We start from the raw sequence: 22,009 nt of genomic DNA, 5'->3' as shown, positions 1-22,009 counted from the left end.
GCGTCGCCCTCCTCCCATTGAGCGAAGCTGTGTCGCGTGGCCCGGCGTCGGCGTGACGGTTGGACGCGGGCGCGGCACTGCGGGTCCCGATTGCTGCAGCCGCTTGTCAGTGTGATGAAGATTGGCACCCAGGTAAGCTGTCACTCAACCGCTCCGCCGCCGCCGCCGCCGCTCTCGCCGCCGCCGTCCCTATCAATCACACCGGCCGCGGCCGCCGCTGCCGCACCGCTGCGCCGCCTCGGGTCGGGCGGGCGGCGCCCGGGGCCCGCACTTGCCCCGCCGCCCGGGGCTGGGGGCGGGCGCGGGGGAGGGGAGCGCGGCCGGGGGAGGGGGCGCCGTCCGCCCGCGGCGCGGGGGCGCGCCCGGCCTGTTTTCCTGTGTGGGCTCAGGGACGCGGAAATTTCTGGAAGGCGCCGCGGCCGCCGCTCAGGGCCCGCTCGCGGCGCGCGCTGCTAACCGTCCCTTTCGGAGCGCGGCGCGCGCCCCTGCGCGGGCGGCGGGGGCGGCGGGGGCGCGCCGAGCCGCGGGCGGGGCGCGGCCGGGGGCGCGCGAGGCCGGGGCGGGGGCCGGCCGAGGGTCGGAGCGGGCGCGGCGGCCCGGGCCCGGCGAGGGACGCGGCGGAACATGGCGGCGGGGTCCCGGCGGTGCGGGGGCCGCGGCGGGCGGGCGGGTGCGGGCCCGCGCCCCGGGCTCGGGGCGGCGGAGACGCGTGCGGGGAGGCGCCTGGCCGGCTGCCCCGCGGGCGCCGCTCGCGTTCCCTTAGAGGTCGGGCCGCCTGAAGAAAATGTGAGGAGCGCGGAGGCGCCGCGTGTCGCCTTCGGAGAGAGGCCGGGACCGACCGCCGGGCCGCCGCGGACCTGGGGCCCGGACCCCGCCCGGGGCTGTGTCGGGGCGATGGAGTCGGCGAGCGGCGCCCGCACCGGTCGGAATCGGATCGCAGACCTGCCGCAGTTCGGGCGGGTCCGACGTCCATAAGCCGTCTAGGCGAATGTGAGGCGAGCGAGGCCGCCTTCTGTACAAGTACCGGCTTTCCTGAAGACACGGTACCTCCCGCCGAAGGATGGATGAAAATCCGGCTTCGGGCCCCATCTCGAGATCCCGAGGGAAGCGCGCTCCGCTGGTGCTGGTTCTGGTGGACTGGGTGAAATGCGGGCGTGTGTGCCGGTGCAGTACGGGTGAAGCGGTCGGATCGGTTGACTTGGAAGGGGGCAAGTGACTCTCCGTCTCTTGTTCCTTAATGAGTTAGTGTGGCGAGTGATGTGTGGTCTAGTCGCAGTAGTTGATTGCATCTAAAGTGCACCGTTGTTTTAGGTTCTCTGCTCACATTTCCTACCGTTGCAGTGCTTTCTTAGCTGGGCTGTTGGAGTTGAAGCATTGAAGACTTAAGTGTGCTGTACAATCGAGGAAACTTGGGGAATGAAGGATGGCTAGTTCCAAAGATTAACAGTCTGTTTATAATTTTAAGTGTCAGCAAGTTACCTGGTTAAAGACCCGGGGTTCCTGTCCTCTAGCTTACATTTAGTTACATTTCTGTGACAGTGTATCCTAATTTTAGGGAAGTTCTAATTGTGAATAGCAGAAATAGAAAGTTGCAACTTGAATAGTAACATTCTGTTTACAGTTTTCATTTTTGTTTCAAATTGTTAACTGCCTAAAACTTTCAAAGAAAAGCCTGAAAGTGAGAAAGTGATGCAGAGTGTAGACCTCAGGGACCTTCACTCTCCAGGCCAAAATAAAAATATCAAGAGAATGAATGATATTTGAAATAGTCATCAAAATATTGAACCAAATTGTTGATAGAGTCCAGTCTGAGCCTTCTGTTAGCGCAGTACATCACCCAGCTGTGACTCTGGTAAGTGTTTTGGAGTAGTAATGAGGTTTCCTTGACAACTGGGCGCTTTGTGAACTTGTCTGTCACTGATCCTGCTGAAAATCCAGGGCTTATTGTCTGCTTTCCTCATTGAAAAAGTGCTAAATTTCAGCTGGAAGTTATGGCAGATAAAAGTTTTTATCTTAGGTTCACATAATGGGTTCTTCAATAGAAGTTCATGTGCTCTGAGCCCATCCTTTTTGGAGTATGGATGGATGTGCCCCATTTCCCCCTTTTGACAGTTTCGTTGATGGCAGAGGTGACTATGAATTTAGATAGCAGGGCTAGGGAAACAGCTTAGCTGTGTAGGCTCATGGTGGGGCAAGGCTGTGAGTGTGAAAGACAAAGCCACAGCTGTAGGAGAGGCTCTCCCACTGGTTGTGCTGACTGAGCAGCTGTCATGGTCTATCCTAAGCTGTTTAAGAAAAAAATATAAAGTGGGTGCATGTTGTGCAAAAAGTTTCATCTGGAAATGATGAACATTTGAGGAATGGGAGGCATGGTCATGTGTTGGGAAGTGCCTGTAGGCCTGGCCACCAAAGGCTGCCAAGTGTCCTGTGTCCTGCAGATGAAAGTGAGTGTCAGGTACGTAGCCTGCTGTCTGCCTTCTGCAGGTGAATGGCAGTCCCTTGATAGACTCTGCCAGTCCCTGCCAGTTTTCTATTTCTGGAAAATTCACACCAAAGGCAATGTGATATTACAGCAAATAAGTTGTTAGACCTGTAGTTTAAAACTTGTTTCTCTGAAGTTCGGTGGTTCTGAGAACATGTCTTAGGGACTTGGGAAGGGGACGGAGCAGCCTTTTAATTCTATGTAAGATTTTTTTGGGATAAAGGTGTACAGCTTTTCAAAAATCTTGAAAACTACCAATCTCCAGGTTTAGAGACTGAGAGTCTGTGAACTAGTACAGCATTTGGGTTTATTGTGCTGGAGATGTCACTTGGTAAAATGTATGCTCAGAGGGTGCAAAGCCCCAGGTTTGATCCTTGTGAGCACGCTTGCGCGCGCGCGCGCACACACACACACACACACACACACACACACACACAAATGGGATTCATTTTACCATCTGGGGCCTTTCTCTAAAATAGTGTCATGTGGTTCATGTGGTTATGCTGACAGGTCAAGCTGCCAGGCCCCTACCTTCACTCACTCATCAGGTTAAACTGCTCAGCATGAATTGTTAGTGTCCCTGCCTGGGGGAGATTATTTTTGCCCAGGGTGATATTGTTACCCTAAAGGTTTGTTTTCTTTGGCTTATCCTCCAGCAAGAGTAAAGTTATCTCAAGGCGAGGCTGCAGAGGGAGATCTGCTGTGATCACCAGGAATAAGCATAACAGAAATCTAACGGGACCCCTGGAATCAACATTACTGGATGTCTGGGCAAGTGGACCATGGTTCAACTCTGTGTTAGCTTGACGTCACTGTGGCCAAAATACCTGACAACAACTTAGAGAAGGAAAAAAGTATTTTGGACTCACAGTTTCAAAGGTTCAGTCCATGGTCGGCAGATTCCTTTGCTGTGGGCGTGAGTTGAAGTAGAACCTTATGGTGAAAGGGTGTGGGAGGAAAACTGTTTAACTCATGACAGCCAGAAAGCAAGAGGTGAGAGGAGATAGAGCGTGGACAAAATAGAGATCCCAAAAGCACACACCCAGTGATCTGCTTCCTCCAGCCATTGCACCACCTTCCTATGGTTGTCACCAATTAGTCCATTCAGATTATTAATCCATCAGATGGATTAACCCACTGGTTAGGGTACAGCTCTCAATGTAATCATTTCTCTGTTGGACATTTGTGCATTGGGGAACTTTGGGGAGCTTTGGGGAAATACCTCATACAGACCATAACAGGCTCTGACAGTATCCAGCCGCCAACCAGGGATCTTGTCGCCTTTAGGAAATTAGGCTGTTGCTCTCAGCTCTGTGCTCCTTTCTGTACATGGACTCTTCAGTTTGGGTCACACCCAGCTCTACCTGCCTCATCTTCTTCCCTTTCTCTAGTATACCTCAGTAAGACTGACCAAGTTCTTTACTCTGCATACCACAGGCTTCCAGGTGTAGTGAGGAAGGATGAGCCTCTGCATCTGCACAGGGTCCCCTTGCAGCAGGGCCTGCAGTTGGGATGGGTCACTTAGGCTGTGGATTGGTAGGTACCATGATTGCAATTTCTAGAACAGTCAGATCAGATTTGTGCAAAAATAATGCCTTCATGAGAGTTTGGTAAGCTTCCAATATGTTTTGTTATATGTTTTTCAAGATGTTTTATTATTAAGATCTGCATTTTTTTATACTAAAAGAATTTAAGGCTATAACTACAGGAAAATAAAATGATAAACATTAAATTATCAAACTTCATGTTTTTAAAAATTCAGTTATATGTTTATGTGTACTTTCTCCCAAACTTTTATTGTGGAGATTGATCTTTCTATCTATCTGGATACATAAACAAATTTTACTCTCTTGACCACTTTTAAGTGTACTGCTCCATGGCATTTAGTTCATTCTTGTTCTGCATCCATCAATTTTCAGAACTGTTTTCTTCTTAAACTGAAACTCCTCATCGTTAAACTCCTCATTGACCCTCTTCCCAGCCCCTTGGCAACCACCAGTCTACTGTCTCTGAATTTGCCTGTGTAGGTTCCTCAGACTAAGTACAGTCACACAGTACTTGTCTTTTTATGTTTAGCTATTTTGTTTAGCAAATGTTCATCCATGTTTTAGGATGTGTCAGAATTTTCATGTTTTTAAAGCAGATTAATCTTCTATTGCATGTAAGTATCATATTTTGTGTTTACATCTGTTGTTGGGTACTTGAGTTCATTCCACTGTTCGGTTATTATGAATAATGTGACTACGAACACACGTGTGCAAAGACCCTGCATTCAGTTCCTCAGGGTATAGACTAAGAATTGGAATTCCTATATCATATATTAGTTATATGTTTAATCTTTTTTTTTTTTTTTTCCCTCAGTACTGGTGATTGAACTAGGGTGTTCTACCACTGAGCTCCCTCCACAGCCCTTTTTATTTCGAGACAGGGTCTTGCTGAATTGCTGAGACTGGCCTTGAACTTGGCAGTCTTGCCTTAGTCTCCTGAGTTGCTAGGATTATAAATGTGTGCCACTGCACGTGACTCTACGTGTAACTTCTTGAGGAACCACCATACTATTTCCTATAGTGTCTATACCAATTTATATTTCCAACAACACCGCACAAAGCTTCCAGTTCATATCTTCACTATCGTCTTCATTGTTTATGGTGCTTGGGGTAAAACCTAGGCCTTATGCAGCTATGCAGGTGATCTATTACTGGACTATATCCCCAGCTCCAATTTCCTATTTTTTGATAGTAGCCATCCTAGTGGGTGTGAGATGGCATCGTATTATTTTGATTTACATTTCCCTAATGGTCAGTGTGATGTTGAGCATCAAGTCCTTTGTCCATTTTTTAGTCTAGTGGTTTATGTGCATACATTTTACATATTGATCTGTTAAGGTATTTTGTGTTGTATTGTCAGTTGATGTTGTAGGGTATTTTTGTGTATATTTACATAAATGTTTCTCATTAAAATCTAAGATCTTAACAGTTTTTCAATTGTTTCTATGTATGTGTATACATAATTCTTTATAGTCATGTCCAGTGTGTCAAAGTCTTTAGCACTTAAGTTTTTTGACATTTTCTGTGTTTTGCCCTCTGAAAGCTGACTTTCCTCACCAAGCTTGATGCTAGCCAGGTTGATTGGGAGTGTGGGTCTGAAGTGCAGCAGCTTCTGAAAGGGGTGGGCCTGCTAAGGCCATTTCTACACTACTGAGTCTCTGAGCATAAGCAGTACTTTGGGAGAAAGACTGTCATTGGGAAAGGCTTCCTTGGTGTAAGGGTTAAGGCTCCTATTTTTCTTTCTTTTCTGGTGCTGTGGATTGCACTTAAGGCCTCATGCCTACTAAGCACATGCTCTACCACTGGGCTACATCCCCAACTCCCTCTTTTTCATATAGCTCATGCCGTGATCCTTAATAACAAGGACATGATGGAAGTTTTTTTTGCATGTCTCACTACTGGAAGATGTCTTGTGCTTTTAATTATGATGAACAGTGATAACATAGTAAGCTCATTTCTATAGTTCTGTACACTGAATGTGACAACTAGGAAAAGTAGTATAACATGATCCGAGGTGAACTCTAAACCATTTATAGAAGTTGATTTTCTTGAATACAATAAAAATTGTGTTAACTTACAAAAAACAAAAAATTTGCATGCCAGTTTGTAATGATGTCAGTGAGAGTTAAGCTTTGATATGAATGCAAATTTACTGCAATAGGTGCCTACTAAAACAAATTCTAAATGCACTAAAATGTTTTTGTTAGAATTTTGCTTTGTCTTCAGTAGACATATACAGACTTTTGGATTAGAGATACTTTCTTTGTACAAGTTTTCAAGGAATTTAATATCTGTGATTTTATTTGGATGTTAAATTTCAGGTGGGACTTCCCCAAACCTTGTTTGAAAAATAAAGTAATTTCTTGGCAAATGCTTTTGGTTGAATGAAATTATTTGTTGATTGAACATCTCTGGGGTGGGAAATGAGGGGCTTGTCTTTTGAGCCCCAACTGGCTAAAACTTGTCAAAAATAGTGAAAACTCCCTAAATTATAGTGATGTGTAGTGTCCCAAAAGGTAGGTTAGAGAAGGTGTCTTTTATGAATATAGAATTTTGGCAATTTTCTTGGGTGCCTTGACAGTTTTTGTAGGTTTGTTAATAGATTTAGTTTGGGAAAGGATCATCAGTTAAGTGTTTTGGGGAAAAAGTAATGAGGAAAAAATCTAGAGATTCAGCCCCAGGACTCCTGCTATTGCCTCTAGTTCTTTTCTAGTTTCATAGCTATGTGTCTTAATAAGGCCTTTGACCTCGAAGATACTAGAACTGAGCTTACCCTTCTGTTCTGGGTAACATGTTCTGTGTTTTGATAACAACAGGGAGGTGCTCTGCTAGAGTGGTAGTCCTGTGTGTGTGGCAACTGGAGAGGAACTCGGGATGCTTGGACTTACCAGGCACCAGTGCATGATATATGTCATCAGAATGAGTAGAGAACTTTTCCACAGGGCTGAAAGAAGTGCATTTATTTATTTATTTATTTATTTTAAAGACATGGCTTTAAACAGCTGTACTTCAGGCCAGGGATTGGCAGACTCCAGGCCTGTGAGTCATATCCCAGTGCATTCTGGTTTCATATGCCCAGAGCTGAGAATGGTTCATACATTTTTTAAAAAAATCTATAAAGAATATGAATAGAAGTAGTATGTGGTTCACAAACCTACAATACTTAATATCTCACCCTTTATAGAAGAAGTTCACGGGACCACCCCATCCCTCACCCCTACCCTGGCCATAGTTCTCAATGGAAACAAATCAAAGTTGATCTGGATCTAAGTGAAATCAAATAGCGTTATTTTGAGGGAAATACGAATAACAATGAGGAATAGTTGAGATAATTTCCCCTTAATGGGCTCCTGCCTTGATATGATGGGTATGTAGATCACCTGTAAAAAGAGAGCCTAAGGAAATAGCTCTTAAATCATTAGGATTGTAAGAGTACACGTATGTAGGTCCTAGAGCTTGACTCTAGAATTCTTTGCCCTAGTGACTAGTTCCCTTTGAGCATTGGGAACGCTTACTTTGCTTATGTGTAATTGATGATGCACAGTTATGGAAACCAATTGGGATGGGGTGTTCTGTTTTTTTTTTAGGTGGTGGAAGATAACTACTAGATGCCTGAAGTTAGGATGCGTAACTCCTGAAGTGCAGAGGGGGGAAACACAAAGAAAAATCTCAACAAGAGAGACTAAAGGAAAAACAAAAACCCAAGGAAATGCGCTTGGGATTTTTTTTTTTTTTTTTAAACAAAACTAAGGTGATACGAATATGCCAAATATGAGGAATCACAGCTAATGTGAAAGGGTAAATGTAAGGTAATAAACTTCCAGATTTAGTACAAAAGAGACATCTCGCTGAGTGTTCTGCATAAGTCAGACATCTAAAGCTAACACATAGAGGAGAAATAAGGGATGGAGAACTGAATCAGTCCAATAAGAAAGAGTGGAGCATCGTCACCATCAAACAAGGCTGAAGTCATGATAATGGCACTGGACAGAGGAGAAGAGCTATTGAGGGCTACTAATGTCACTACTTACGCCTCACTGCAGTCGATCCTGATGGGATGGGGGCTTGTCGGCTCTGCATGCAGAGGGAGGGACCTTGCCCTGACTTCTATAACCCAGGTCAAATGGAGTTCTCAGCCTGGCATCAGGGTCAGCCTCCGTTGAGATCACCCTTATGCTAATAACAGAAGTGTCTCCAGGCTTTGCCAAATGCCCTTGGGGGGGGGGGGGGGCAAAATTGTCTCCAGTTGAGAATTGTTGATGTAGGGGATTTAAGTAATATGGTGACTATGTTGGAGCTAATGGACAAGTACAGAAATTTGTGCGCGATAAACAAATGTAGATTCTTATCAGTCACATAGGACACTTCAACAAAATTGGCTGTAAAGAAAAATTAGGCCATAAAGAAAAATCCCAAGTGTTCAAAAGAAAATCCCATAGGTCAAAATCTCAGACTGCAGTGACACCAGCTGCTTGGAACTTCAGAGTAGGATAGCTTGCAGGGTGTGGTGGCCATGCCTGTAAGTGACTTGGGGGCTGAGGCAGGCTGGCAACTTAGCGAGATCCTGTCTCAATAATTGAAAAGGGGCTTAGGATGTAGCCAGTGGTAGGGTACCCTTGAGATCAATCCCCAGTACCACAGAGAGTGAACAGACATCTAAAGGTATCTAATCATCTGGATATTTTAAGATCTGTATATATCTTGGATTAAAGAGGAGTTCACAAACTACTTTCTGACTACAAGTGAATGACAGTAAAGGTCCTTACCTGTGGGGTGAGGCACAAACTGCTTTTGGGAGAAAAACATGATGGAGCCTAGTGCATTTATTGGAGAACAAGCAAGTAAGTGAATTGAGCTTTCAGCATAAGATATCAGAAAAATAAAATCAGCCCCAAAAGAAGACAGGCAAATAGATTAAGGAGCAAGGACAGTGTTTTTTAAAGGAACATAATGGCAGATTAAAGGCACGCCTAAGAACATGCCGTGTACGGCTTGATGACTTGAGGAGCTCTGGGTAGCTTATGACTGGGCTATAAGTGGTCAGAGTCAACCTTTGAGGTAGAACACCTGTATAGACCAGAAGTTTGAGACAAGATTGAGAAGGTAGGCAAGATGTATCTCCTTCAGAAGCCTCTAGGCACAGATGGGTGAGTTAGATTGAATTTTCATGAAACAGGTAATTCCTGTGTTGTGCAGATTGTAGCAACGATTTGCTAAACCAAAGTCAGCACCTACCAAGTTTGAGCACCCCACATCGTGATAGTAGCTGAGTGCAGTGGTGAACAAACAGGAGAGGGTTTCTGCTGATCGGTAGTAGTGAAGGAAGGAGCTCTCAAGACCCCTCAGGTAACGGTGGCTCACAACTGTGCTGAGGACTGAAAGGGGAGGCCAGTATGCTGTGAACGTGGGTCAGAGGTCAGGGATGACTTCTTCCTGGGATGGGAGGGAGTGAAGCCATGCCAGATGGAAGAGAACTGGAGCTCAGAGGGACCCAAAAGGACTGGCATGACTGTGGTGCAGGGAGGGGCTGGATGAGGCCCAGGCTTGCCCAGGATCATTGACTGTGCTCAGCTTTAGGGTCTTTATCTGGTAACCAATAGAAATGCCCCGAAGGGTTTTAAACAGGTGTGTCATGATCAGATTGAAGTTTCCAGAAACTCTCTTTAAAAGACTTGGAAACATGCCTGTGCCCACGCAGGGGAGTGGCTAGGTGGACAGTGGTCAGTTTAGGTGCAGCTGAGCATGCTGCAGCTCTGAGCAGGAGCGAAAGTGATCTCCACCTACTAAGAGGCATCCGTAGGCCAAGTGAGGAGAGCAAAGCCCAGGGTGTGAGGACCAGGCCCTTTACCTAGACAGGCCCCAGGCCAGTCAGCAGGAGATCCTTGTGGAGGAGGCAGCTGGCAGTTCATTTTCCTCCTAGCCATTTTAGGATTATTGCTGGATCCCCTGCAACCAAGAATAGCAAGAGAAAGGCACACAATTTATTTAATCTAAGTTTTGCATGACATGGGAACCATCACAAGGAAATGAGGACCCAGTGGAGTGTTTGAACCTGAGTGTTTTTACTAAATTTGATTAAGAGAGGAGAGCCGTGGAGAAAAAGGGAGTTATATATAATCCACTGGGGAAACTGAGCAGGGCTGATTTACTCCATTTCCTCTCAGTGTCCCTGCTTTAGGGATAAGATCATGCCCTTCCTCTAGTATAGGGAAGGCACCACTTATTGGAGGGTCTTATGACCTGTTCTGGGGGAGACTGTGGGGGACAGTAGACTCCCTTACATGCATTTTCTCAAATTTGCTCAGTTTAAAATATTTAATATGCCAAGGTGCTACCCTTAGGATAGTATGACCTGAGCTCTATCAAAGCCCTATGCTTATGTATAGTTGTTTAAAAATTAGAACAAAAAGAACCTAGGCAGTTTTTTAGTACTTATACTTTTAGTAAAATTATTTGTGTTATTTTGAAACTACTATGTATTTCATGATAGATGAATCATTATGTTGCTGTTAGGCAACGAGTTTAGGAGAAAAGGCATACAGATATGAAATCAAAGCAATTAAATAAATAATTTGAATTATTTCCCAAGTTTGAATTAGATCTATCGTGTTATTTTAAGAATTTTTTATGAGAAATATTTCTTGTCTCACTAGAAACTACTCTGAAGGGGGATAGGCTTGGGAATAGTTGCCACCCAGTAGCAAGGAGCAAAAACAGACTTGGATCGTGCCCTCTGTCTCACCCTGAGGAGTCACACAGCCCCTGGGATCAATGGCAGTGTCTAGGTTTGGTACAGAAAATGGGACATGATTATCTCATTTTATCTGAAAGCAGGAAAGCTACTAAGAATTAGTAGGATTGTGTTAAAGGCCAGAGAGGCTAATGGAAGGGACTTGTGTTGGCTGGTGATGGGATTATTTGTAACATTAAAAAATATGTATGTAACTGTGATCTCAGCCACTTGGGAGACTGAAGCAGGAGAATCCCCAGTTTGAGACCAGCCTGGGCAACTGGGCAAGAGCCTGTCTCAAAATAAAATAAAAAGGGCTGAGGATGTAACTTAGTAGTAGAACACTTAACCTAACATTTATGTGAGGCCCTGAACTCAATTCCCAGTTTAAAATATATTAAGAATGTCTATTTATCTAACAAAATGTTCAAAACCATGAGATCATAACATGCTAAAAACAGCCTCACTGGTCAGTACTTGGAAACACTAGGGAACCAGTATATTGTTCTGAACCAAAGGGAAAGAAACAGGCATTTAAAAACCCCAGAGTTTCTGGTCATGGTGGTGCAGGCCTGTAATGTAACTAGCAATGTGGGAGGCTGAGTCAAGTTCAAGGTAAGCCTCAACAACTTGGCAAAACCCTGTTTCAAAAAAATAGAAAGGGCTGGGGATGTAGCTCAGTGGTAGAGTGCCTCTGGGTTCAATTCCCAGTATCGAAACAAAACAGAAGGAAACAAACAAGCCCATGTTTGAGACTGCCATGTGGAGAATGGACTTAGGGGTTGGTAGGTATGGCATGGAAGAAAGGCCAGAGGCTGAATCTGGGATTCAGAGATGGGGAGGCGATGGGGTGCCTCACCTGCTCTGCAGTGAAGTGATGGAGTGACCAATAAACTTGGTGTCCACTTCCAGCTGACTCTAGAGTGTAAATTTGGAGAATACTCTGCAATTGTAGTCAGGTTCTTTGTCATCCAGAACAAGCCTTTCTATTCTCAGGAGCAGTGTCCAGTATCCTTCCTGGCCATCAGTATATGGTGGTGCGCCTGTGTTTCTTATGTGAGCAGGTGGAAAGAGTGACCCTTCCGTTTCAGGAACTGTGTTCTGGCTGTTGAAGATGCCCTAGCTCCAGGAGGCCTTCCCTACTTCAACTGATGAGCCCGTCATTCTCCTTGAAGCAGAATCACATGTGTGTGCAGCAATGAAAGTGTATCCTGGTCTTGATAGAACCTGGGTCATGCTGTTTACCTGACAGGTCGCCTTTTGCTGCCTTGGTGTTTACAGATGGAACTGAAGTCAGCAGGCACCAAAGCTGTGCTGATTGTTGAAGATGCTTCTGATTTTCCATGTGAGGTCCACATTCTCTTAGAAACAAAACTGTCTTATTCTCAGACACAGTGTCAAGTACAACAAATGACAGGGCTTTAGCACCTGACAAACTGAGCTGAGAAAGTTGCTCAGCCTTGGTACTAGTTTCCTTAACAGTGTTAATGTGTTTTAAAGCACCTCCTAGAGTGTCCGGTCCTTCCTGGTGTGAACCCAATAACCCCATCACTGACATAGAACAGCCTTTTTATCTTCTGTGCCAGGAGATTGGGAAAGATATAGAGGAAGTAGCCTTTCTGTCCTCCACCAAGTTTGGGTCCTTGGCTGGGAGGACAGGGGTGGCTTGAGGACTGAGGAACAGAATTGTTTAAATTATTTTTAGTTGTAGCTGGACACAATGCCTTTATTTATTTATTTATTTCTATAGGTGCTGAGGATCAAACCCAGTGCCTCACACATGCCAGGCAAGTGCTCTACCACTGAGCTACAATGGAGTCCCAAGGGACAGGATCTTATTTTGGTACTGGGGATGGAACCCAGGATTGTTTAACCACCGAACCATATCCTTAGCCCTTTTTATTTTTTATTTTGACACAGGGTCTTGGTAAGTTGTTTAGGGCCTTGCTAAGTTGCTGGGGCTGGCCTTGAACTTGCAATTCTCCTGCCTCAGCCTCCTGAGTTGCTAGGATTACAAATGTGCACCTTTGCCCAAGGAGGGACAGAATCTTTAGCAGGCATTTTCTCAAGTCTGGCAGTTGATGGCAATAAGCTGAAAGATAAGTGGGGGTGCTGACCAGATCAACTATCTGTGGATGTCCCATGTGACTTGAGTTTCTCACAGCCTGGGGCCTCCCTCACAGCCTGGGGTCTCCCATACAGTCTTGGGGTCTCCTTCACAGCACTGTGGACTTCCTGGCAGCTTCTAGAGGCCCTCCTCACACTGTAAGGCCTTGGTCTCATCAGTCTTCCTTTCAGGGGTCAAGGAGTGAGTACTCTTGCTGATAAGGCAGGAGCTGCCTCATCTTATGAACCAGGCCTGGAGTCACTCCTTGGTCTGTTTCTGTTGCTGTAACCGAGTACCACTGAGTTGGCTGCAGAGTAATGTCCTCCAAGGCTCACACATTGAAGGCTTGGTGCTCAGCGCATCCAGGTTCAAGGGCGAGGCTTTTGGGAATCACTGGATCACCATATTCTGATCTCATCAGTGGAGTGCCAGAGAAAGGGAACCTGCTGGCATGGGCAATATACAGTAGGCACTCCAACACTAACTCTCCTCATGCTCCCCTCCTCCACTCCCTTCTCCTGATGCAGGACTTGAAGATGTGGCCTCTTGGGAAACTCCTCTGTGTGTCTGTCATCTGCATGGACTGTGTCAACAAGACTGCTGGGGGCTTTTGAAACACGTTCCTTCCAAGCATCACACGTTCACCTCTTGGGCACCTGTGCTATACACAGTCCAGGACACAGCCATATATCCCAGATTAAGCAAGAGGAATCTGGCCTGGCCCTGCTTGGTGTGGGTGCAGACAGCACCAGACCTGTCTCACCAGAGCCTTAGTCTGTGCTGGAATTTGTTGCATTCAGCAGGATTTTTGTAAAAATGAAAATTTCAAAGTTTTGTGTATTTTAAATATTTTTAAAAGCTCTCCCAAGTCCAGTGTCTTATTTCTTCTATTCCATTGACTTTTTAGTCTGTTCTTATGCTATTACCCACCCTTTTTTGTTGTTACTGTGACCTTATGTTTTGAAATTTGGTATTTTTAAAACTTTTTTAGGGCACTTCAGCTACTCGTGCTACTTGCTCTGTTTACATTTGAGAGTAGTTGGAATTTGTCTAATACAACAGTATTTTGGGGGGGTTTGGGGGAGCAGTGCTAGGATGGAGCCAGGGTCCTGTGCATGTTAGGCAAGTACTTTTACCTCTGCTAGGTCCTGAGGCCAACAGCAGGAGTTTTGATTGGGATCTGCATGACTTACAGATGATGTCTACTGAGAAAACCCAGAGAATGCACATCAACTGTTAGAATTAAAGGAGAGTTCAGCAAAATCGGCAAGTGCATGGTCAATCTGTCCAAACCAGTGACATTTCTCATTAATAATCCACCAAAAAGTGTAATTTCACTGAGGTACTTGAGACAACCACAAGAAAACCCATGAGGAATTCAACATTTAGAAGACTTCCCTAAAGAAGACATCAGACTTCACAGTAGACGAGGTCGTGGACCTGAGTAATGAAGAGGACTCTGCGCTCTTGGGAAAGATGACTGGGATGTCGAAGATGTCTCTTCTCCCCAGATTAGTCCATAAATAAGTTTCACAGTTGAAGTTGTTTCTTGACAGCAGGAACTACATTTGTTCACTGCTCCCTGCCAGCACTTAGGACAGATCCTCGCAAGAAGAGGGACCTTCAGAGGTAGCTGTGGAGCTGATGATGGTGCAGAGATGCTGGTGTGGCTGCCTTCTCACTGTGGGGTGCCACTCGCTGCTCTGCGCACCTTGGGGTCTGGCCCTCTCTTTTCGTGATGGCGTGATGGATGCTTATGGCTGATTTCACTGTTCCCCTGTGCCCGGATGTGAACAGGCTCTGTTTCCATTCTTTATTATTGTAAAGTAAAAAACATCTTTGCCATCTAGCTTTTCCTGTCATGATTTTTTTTTTTTTTTTTTTTTAAGTTTGCTTTTGGTGCTTGGGATGGAGCCCAGGGCTCCCAGCAAGCTGAGCATGTGCTCTACCACTGAGCTCTACCCCAGCCCCTTGCCATGATTTTTAAATGCCCTTTGAAATGAGGCTTTTAAACCCAGAAAAGATATACTTTCAAATCAGTATTTCTTAGGGCTATACTTACAGGCCAGGTTTTTCCTTATGCTTTTATGTAGAATTTGTAATTCTACATAGATTCAGTAAGTTTGAACTTTCCACCTTTAGGATGACCTGTGAATAACTCCAGTTGATCACGTTAGGTATACTGTTTTTAATGATCAGTTCCATTTACAACTTGAATTTTATGCATTTTGAACTATAGTTTTAAGTTTAGTAGGTACAGTTTTTTGGGGGAGCGGGGCAGGGTACTGGGGATTGAACTCAGGTGCACTCGACCAGTGAGCCACATCACAAGCCCTATTTTATATTTTATTTAGAGATAGGGTCTCACTAAGTTGCTTAGCACCTCGCTGTTACTGAGGCTGGCTTTGAACTCCTGCCCTACCCTCTGGAGCTGCTGGGATTACAGGCATGCACCATCATACCTGGCAATAAGAGTTTATTTTTAAGAGTTTTGTTGTTTTTTTCCCCACTTGAGGGGCCGGGGATTCGGGATTCTGTGGTCCTTGCTTTTATTTTTAAAAGCACCTTAGTGTCTGATTAAAGAATTCCCTTCTTAAGTAGATCTAATAATTCGGAAATACAGTAGATCTCAAGTTCTCACGCTTTGTAAACCCATCCACCAGGAAGTGAGCTCTGAGGGACCAGGTCCAGGCCCTGCCACTGGGCACCACCAGTTTGAGAAGAGTGCTTGACAGTCTTATCAGCTTCAAAAAGTGAGGAAAGTAAGCAGTCTTAGTAAATTTCTCTCTCAAATCTTTTGACTGAAAAAGAGCTCATTTCTAAAATTTAGTAATTCATTCTATGTTGGAATCAAGGCCAAAATCAAAGATTAATTTGCCAAATTTTCTAAAATACTACAAACAGTTTCTCTTGGTCTTTTTTCTATTGCTAAAACAAAATACCTGAGATGAGGTAATTCATGAAGAATAGAGGGTTTCTTTGCTCACAGTTCTAGAGGCTGGAAAGCCCAGAGTGTGGCACCTGCGTCTGCTCAGCCCTGGCGGGGCCTTCTTGCTGCATCACAAATGGGGGACAGCAGGTGTGCCAGCTTGGGTCTCTTCCTCTTCCTGTAGTGCTACCCTCATGACCTCATCTACCCTTATTGCCTTCCAAACTCCCCCTCCATATTCCATGAGAATATATGGATTGGGGGATTGCTTCCAGTACATGGAATTTGGGGTAACACATTCAAACCAGAGCATACTTTTAATACCAAATACATTGACTATTCTGAAACTGAAGACTAGAATTAGAATGTTAAAGTCGAGAAACCTTCCATTAGGATACCACTAAGATAATTACTGAATCGTTCAGTCAAGTAGAGGGTCCCCTCTGAGACCCCATTGGCAGGAGGCCCTTGGTGGTAGGGATGAGCAGGGATGGGGGAATGCCACATCCAGCTTTCCTGTCTGTGCTGGGTCTCATCTCTCTGGGACTTTACACCAGAGTCACTGTCCAAACTTAGCAAAGGTTGGACATCACTGCTGGTGGGACTCACTCAGTCTGGTCACATCTGACTCTTCTGCTCTGTTCTTCCAGTGGCCAGACTAGCATGCTTAAAAATATCATCAACATGCCAGCCTGTTAGAGTCAGCCCATATTTCACACTCTGTCAGCCTTTAAGGCCACCACGCTAAAGCTATATTCTCAATTCTGAGATACATGTAACATTTCTGTGGCTAGGCTTGTATATGGTCAAACTGCTTTCTGAACCAGTGCACATGTGACCTGGGGCCAACACCCATGAGTTCCAGGTTCTACTTCAGCTTTGCTTCAAACATAGTAATTGGTAGGTGAAAAAGGATCTCTCTCTCTCTCTCTCTCTCTCTCTCTCTCTCTCTCTCTCTCTCTCTCTCTCTCTGCCACTGAGCTATATCCCCAGTGTCTGCCTATCTGTCTGTCTGTCTCTGTCTCTCTCTCTCTCTCTGTCCTGGGGATTGAACCCAGGGATGCCTTACCATTGAGCTGCATCCCTCGTTCTTTAGAAAAAAAAATTTTTGAGACCAGTCTCACTAAGTTGCTGAGATCCTCCAGTCTCCCAGATCTCTGGGATTACAGGTATTCACCACTGCACTTGGCCTTGATTGCCTCTCAATTTGAAATCAGCATTGGGTTTTGATGTAGTGCCTAGTAGAATGGTTTTCGATAAAGGTGGGCCTGCTTACCACTCCTTGTGGGCTGGGTTCTTTCCTAGTTAGTGAAAGGTTTCACTTCATCACTCAGGTTCTGTCTTGGGCCTGTCCTGCCCTGAGTTGATGGACAGAGGTGATGGCCTGAGCTTAATTCAGATCATGGCCTTGTAAAGACTAAGAAGTTGAGCTTCAGCGAGACTGGGATTCTGCTGGGAACTGTTGGCCTGCCAGATTCAAGGGACTGTCAACTCTGCTACCAAAAAGGTGGTGTGTCCCTCTGCTGGAAAGTGAGATTCAGTGAGCAATTCTACAAATGATGAGCAGCAGTTTTGCAAGTGACTCTTTTATGAGTGTGGCCATCTTGAGTGGGAGGCACCATCTGTAGGCAATTTCTCTCTGGCTTCCTTTCTTGGTGGTCAGTAGGAGTTTTGGCCATCACAGTACTGTGCTCCTCTGAATTTACTCAACAGTATTTGTTGTAAGGAGTTGTCTTATTTATTTATTTATTTATTTTTGGGGGTACCAGGGATTGAACTCAGGGGCACTTGACCACTGAGCCACACCCCCAGCCCTATTTTGTATTTTATTTAGAGACAAGATCTCACTGAGTTGCTTAGTGCCTCACTTATGCTGAGGCTGGCTTTGAACTCAAAATCCTCCTGCCTCAGCCTCCCAAGCAGCAGGTGTTGCCTTTAAAAAAAAAAAAAAAAAAAAAATTCTTTGTATGGTGTTTTGATATAGGGAGAGCACATATTTTCAGAGCTTTTGACACAACTTTCAAAATTTTGCTTTAGAATGTTTTAATAAATGTATATCAAATTTAGAATTTTTTTTTACCAGTTTTGAAAAGGATTACAAATATTGAAGCTTTTGAAATAAAATTCTGACTTTCCCCCAATATTTATTATGAACATCTGGAAAGAGAAAGTTGAAAGAGAAGAAAAGTGATTACCTGCCACCTGGATTCCACTGTGGTTGATGTCTGGCCCAAGTTTACTTAGTTATGTGTGTACTTTTGTTGATCCAGTTGAAATAAGTGTGGCTTTCATAACCCTAAATCAACACACCTCGGCATGAGCCTCTCAGAATGAAGATACTTATGCAGCAAATACACATAAATAGCTTTATCAAACTGTCAAGGCAACAATCTCTAATACTAATTTTATTTTATTTTATTTTGGGTGCTGGGGATCGAACCCAGGGCCTTGTGCTTGATTAGCTGGGGCAAGAGCCATGCACCACTATTCCTGGCCAGCTTTTGTTTTAATCACATACATGTTTGGTTGTTGTTTCTTTTAACTCAAAATACTTACTACACCTCTTGTATAATTTTAAAATTTAAAAAGCCCTGTGCTTTGAATTTCAGACAGAGAAGTTGCAGAGATTGTACAGATTTCCTATATACTTTTCCCAGATGTTAACATTTTACCAAACTCTAGCTTTATCATACTTGTTCTCTCCATCTCTTATATTCTCTCTGTATAGATACACACACATACTCTTAAACATTTGATTCACAGTATGCCTCTCAAAACCAGAATACTCCACCAACTAACCCTAATACAGTGGTCAGGTAGGAAAGTAGTACTGATACAGTACTAAAATCCACTCTTTGTTTAGATTCTGCCATTTGTTTTACTAATAAGCTTTATAGACCCAGTTCAGAGTCACATGCTGTGCTGTTGTTTCTTTCTGACTTGGAGAGGTCCATTAGTCTTTTGTTATCTTCACACTTCATAGGAGCACTGGCTACTTATTTTCCAAAATGCCTCTTGTTTTAGTCAGCTTTTTTTACTGCCATGACGAAAAGACCTGACAAGAACAATTTTATGTAGGAAAAGTTTATTTGGGGGCTCACGGTTTCAGAGGTCTCAGTCCACAAACAGCTGGTTCCAACTGAGGTGAGACCAATTTGGTGAAAGAAAGCAGCTGAGGACATGGTGCCAGGAAGAAGAGAGGCTAAGCTGAGCTCACAAAATATATACCCCAAAAGGGGTGCCCCCAGCAACTCTGCTCCTTTAGCCACAGGCCACCTGTCTGTAATCACCATTCAGTTAATCCCTGTCCTGCAAGTAGTGGGGTCCCAGGTGATCAGGGCCTGGGGATGGTGCTAGGCTGGAGTCCACATGGGCAGAGGGGCAGGTGAAAGTGAAATTAGAGAGAAGATGGAATTTGGAGGAGGGCCAGGTTTTGGTTAAGGAGAAACCCTTAGGAGACACTCAGGGACAAGGTTGTGTGGTGTCTCTGCCTTGAGAGTGGGGCTGAGGGTAGGATCGAGCACAGCTTGGGGATCCACATGGTCATGGTTCACGAAGCTTTTCCTTGTGTCTTCACTGTGACACACGTGCCTCGGCTTCCTAGTTGAGCTGCTCATGATGTCACTACAGTTGCTTCTGGTGGTGGAGTTTCAGGCGACAGTGCTTCTTCCTGTCCTGCTCCCCTCGGGCTCTCCACTCACCAGCTGTGGTGCTCAGCCTTCTTTTTCTTGACCTTCAGCTGTTCGTGTGATCGCCACCCACCCCCCATGTGGTCTCAGTGGCACAACCTGGTTCTGCTCGTCCCACCAGCTGCTGCTCCTCATCCTGTGCTTTGTCCTCCCGTCTTCCTGACCTCCAGACCAACTCGGTCTCATCCAGTCTGGGGGCTTTACACACTGCGTTTGTTTGCTAGGGCTGCCGTGACAAATTGCCACAGACCCGGTAGGCTAAAGCAGCGTGCTCTCCTGGCAAGGGTGAGGCCTCAGATTTGATCCCAGACCCTGTTAAAACCAAACCAAAACAAAACACGGGACTTTCCTCTCACATTTCTGGAGACCAGAAGTTCAGGGTTTGATGCCTCTGAAGTCTCCAAGGGAGGGTCCTTGTCTTTTTGACCTCTGGTGGCGCCAACCATCCTTGGCCTCTGCCATTAGTGGATGCCCTTGCAGCCCCTGCTTTTATCTTGTGATGTTCCCCAGTGTGCCTCAGATCTTTTCTCTTCTCATATGGACAGCCCGTCACTGGATTCTAAACCTGGGATTCTGTCACCTCAGACCCTGACGACATTTCATCTGTAATCCATTTCTAAATCAGGTCCCACACACAGGTCCCAGCAGGAGGGAGTTAGATGTGTCTCGTGGAGGATACAGTCCACCCTCCACACGTACTAGCCATACCCTGATGATGACCAAGTGTGTTTCCAGCCCAGATGCCTGCGTGGTTCTGAGAAGCCTCTCCAACCTGAAATCTCTCCTTGTTTTCCCTCCCAGGCCAAGAAGTTGCTCTTTACCTGTCTGCTCGTCTTGGGACCTACATCTCTGCTCTTCCAGGTGCTCAGGTGGGAAGCTCATACCTGTCCTGGACCCTTTCTCCCTCCACTCCAGTCGGCCCGTAGTCCCCTTGGCTCACCTCTGCCTGGACTCTGCAGTGCTCACACCCCAACCCCATCTTTCCTGGGCTCCAAAGCTACACAGTCTCTTTTGCCCACGTAATCAGAGCTTGAGTCACATCATGGACTGTTTACATCTCCTGTGATTTTCCATTCAGCGTGGGACACAGGCATCTTCCCTGTGGCCATAGAGTCACCTCTCTTGCATCTCCTCTGCCCTACCCAGTCACCCTGTCTCCTGACTTCCTTTGGTTCCAACACCTCCTGACATTTACCTGCATACACATCAGTGCCTGTGGTGTCATCAGTTTGTGTCTGCCCTGCCTGTCTTGTTGGCCTGTTGTGTCTGTGCCCCAGTGTGTAGAACTGCCCAACACAACAAGCATTTGCAGAAGGAGGGAGAGAGTGATCCCGTGCCCCCATGGTTTCATGAAGTCATGCATCAGCCCTTCCATACACCAGCTCCTCAACCTGTGACAAGCCCTGGTCCCTGGTGACGGCTGCAGAACCTTGCTGCTGAAGTTGAGACCAGCAAGCCTTTGGCTTGCTCTGTGGGCTTGACCTCATTACTTAGCTCCTCAGCAATAAAGTGGGCATTATATGAAGAATCCCTCCTGGGGTAGCATGCTCAGGAGGTGGCCTGGCTGCAGCATTAGTGGGCAGGACACCTACATTGTCTCATTAAGGCTGCTGCCGATTCCTTCCCTGGCTTGCTTGGCAAAGTCCCTGAAGTGCTACTGGACTTCCCCTGGTGGCCTTGGTGGTCTGGCTAGTGCAGGACAAGTGGCATGACTGCCCCTGACTTGCATGTGGCCTTCTTGGCAAGCCCCAGCTCACCTGACTCTCCGTGGCCACACCAGACCCGTGCTGGTCTTGCCGGCTGGGTTGGACCTGCACTCCTGCATGGCTCTGCAGTGCCTCTCGTAGCCCCAACTGTCCTTCCAGCTCGTCAGTGTGGAGGTTTTGTGTCACCAGGCAGGTAGCCATCACATACGTATTTGTGTTACACGCATGTATACAGCAGTGCTGTTGTGGCCACCTCTATTCTGTCATTTCATTCCTCATTCACCCGTCTCCCTGTTCCCAGTGTATCAGCAGGTCTGGCTTAAATGGCCTTCCCTGGGTGCCTGCATGACCACATAGCCACTCCCACCTCTCCTCACCCTGCGCTCATGTCTGCTTGCTGTCCCTCCTGTTGTTCTTCCTCTATGCATCTGTCTATTCCCAAAAGACAGGGTCTCTCAAGACCAGCTTGCTCCTCACTGCACCACAGGTCTCCTGTGTTAGTTGGCCTTTGGTCACTGTGACCAAAATACCTGATTAGAACAACTTAGAGGAGGAAATTTTATTTTGGCTCCCAGTTTCAGAGGTTCAGTCCTTATCTCTGGACTCAAGGTGAGGTAGCATGTCATGGTGGAAGGACATGGCAGAAGAAAGCAACTCAGGACAGGGCAACCGAGAGAGAGAGAGAGAGAGAGAGAATGAATATAAATCCCCCCCCAGGGACCTACTTCCTCTAGCCATACTCTACTTGCCTACAGTTATTGCCCAGTTAACCTATCAGTGGATCAGTCCTCTCATTAGGTCAAATCTCTCATATCTAAT

The 22,009-nt window shown here is 45.8% G+C and overlaps 1 protein-coding gene across 8 annotated transcripts in view; it reads left to right on the top strand.

Annotated features, from left to right (window-relative positions):
- Window positions 1-17: 17 nt before the first annotated feature.
- Window positions 18-22,009, top strand: part of PKNOX1 (PBX/knotted 1 homeobox 1) — a 55,055-nt gene continuing 33,063 nt past the window's right edge. The window contains exons 1-3 of one of the 8 annotated variants that reach the window (XM_079155976.1): window positions 51-132; window positions 17,130-17,302; window positions 20,286-20,353. Coding sequence is in view for 1 of the 8 variants with exons in the window: in XM_079155982.1 (XP_079012108.1) it covers window positions 115-132 (18 nt within the window). In the remaining 7 variants the exon portion in view is untranslated. Of the gene's footprint in view, window positions 133-1,270; window positions 1,853-17,129; window positions 17,306-20,285; window positions 20,354-22,009 lie in introns of those variants that run through there. The other 7 variants (XM_079155975.1, XM_079155980.1, XM_079155973.1 and 4 more) reach the window with 7 other exon arrangements.

This window comes from Sciurus vulgaris, assembly GCF_902686455.1.
Source record: "Sciurus vulgaris genome assembly, chromosome: 10".
In the NCBI taxonomy this organism is placed as follows: domain Eukaryota; kingdom Metazoa; phylum Chordata; class Mammalia; order Rodentia; family Sciuridae; genus Sciurus; species Sciurus vulgaris.
The sequence above is the reverse complement of the archived record's forward strand: the minus strand, read 5'-3'. Positions and strand labels throughout refer to the sequence as shown.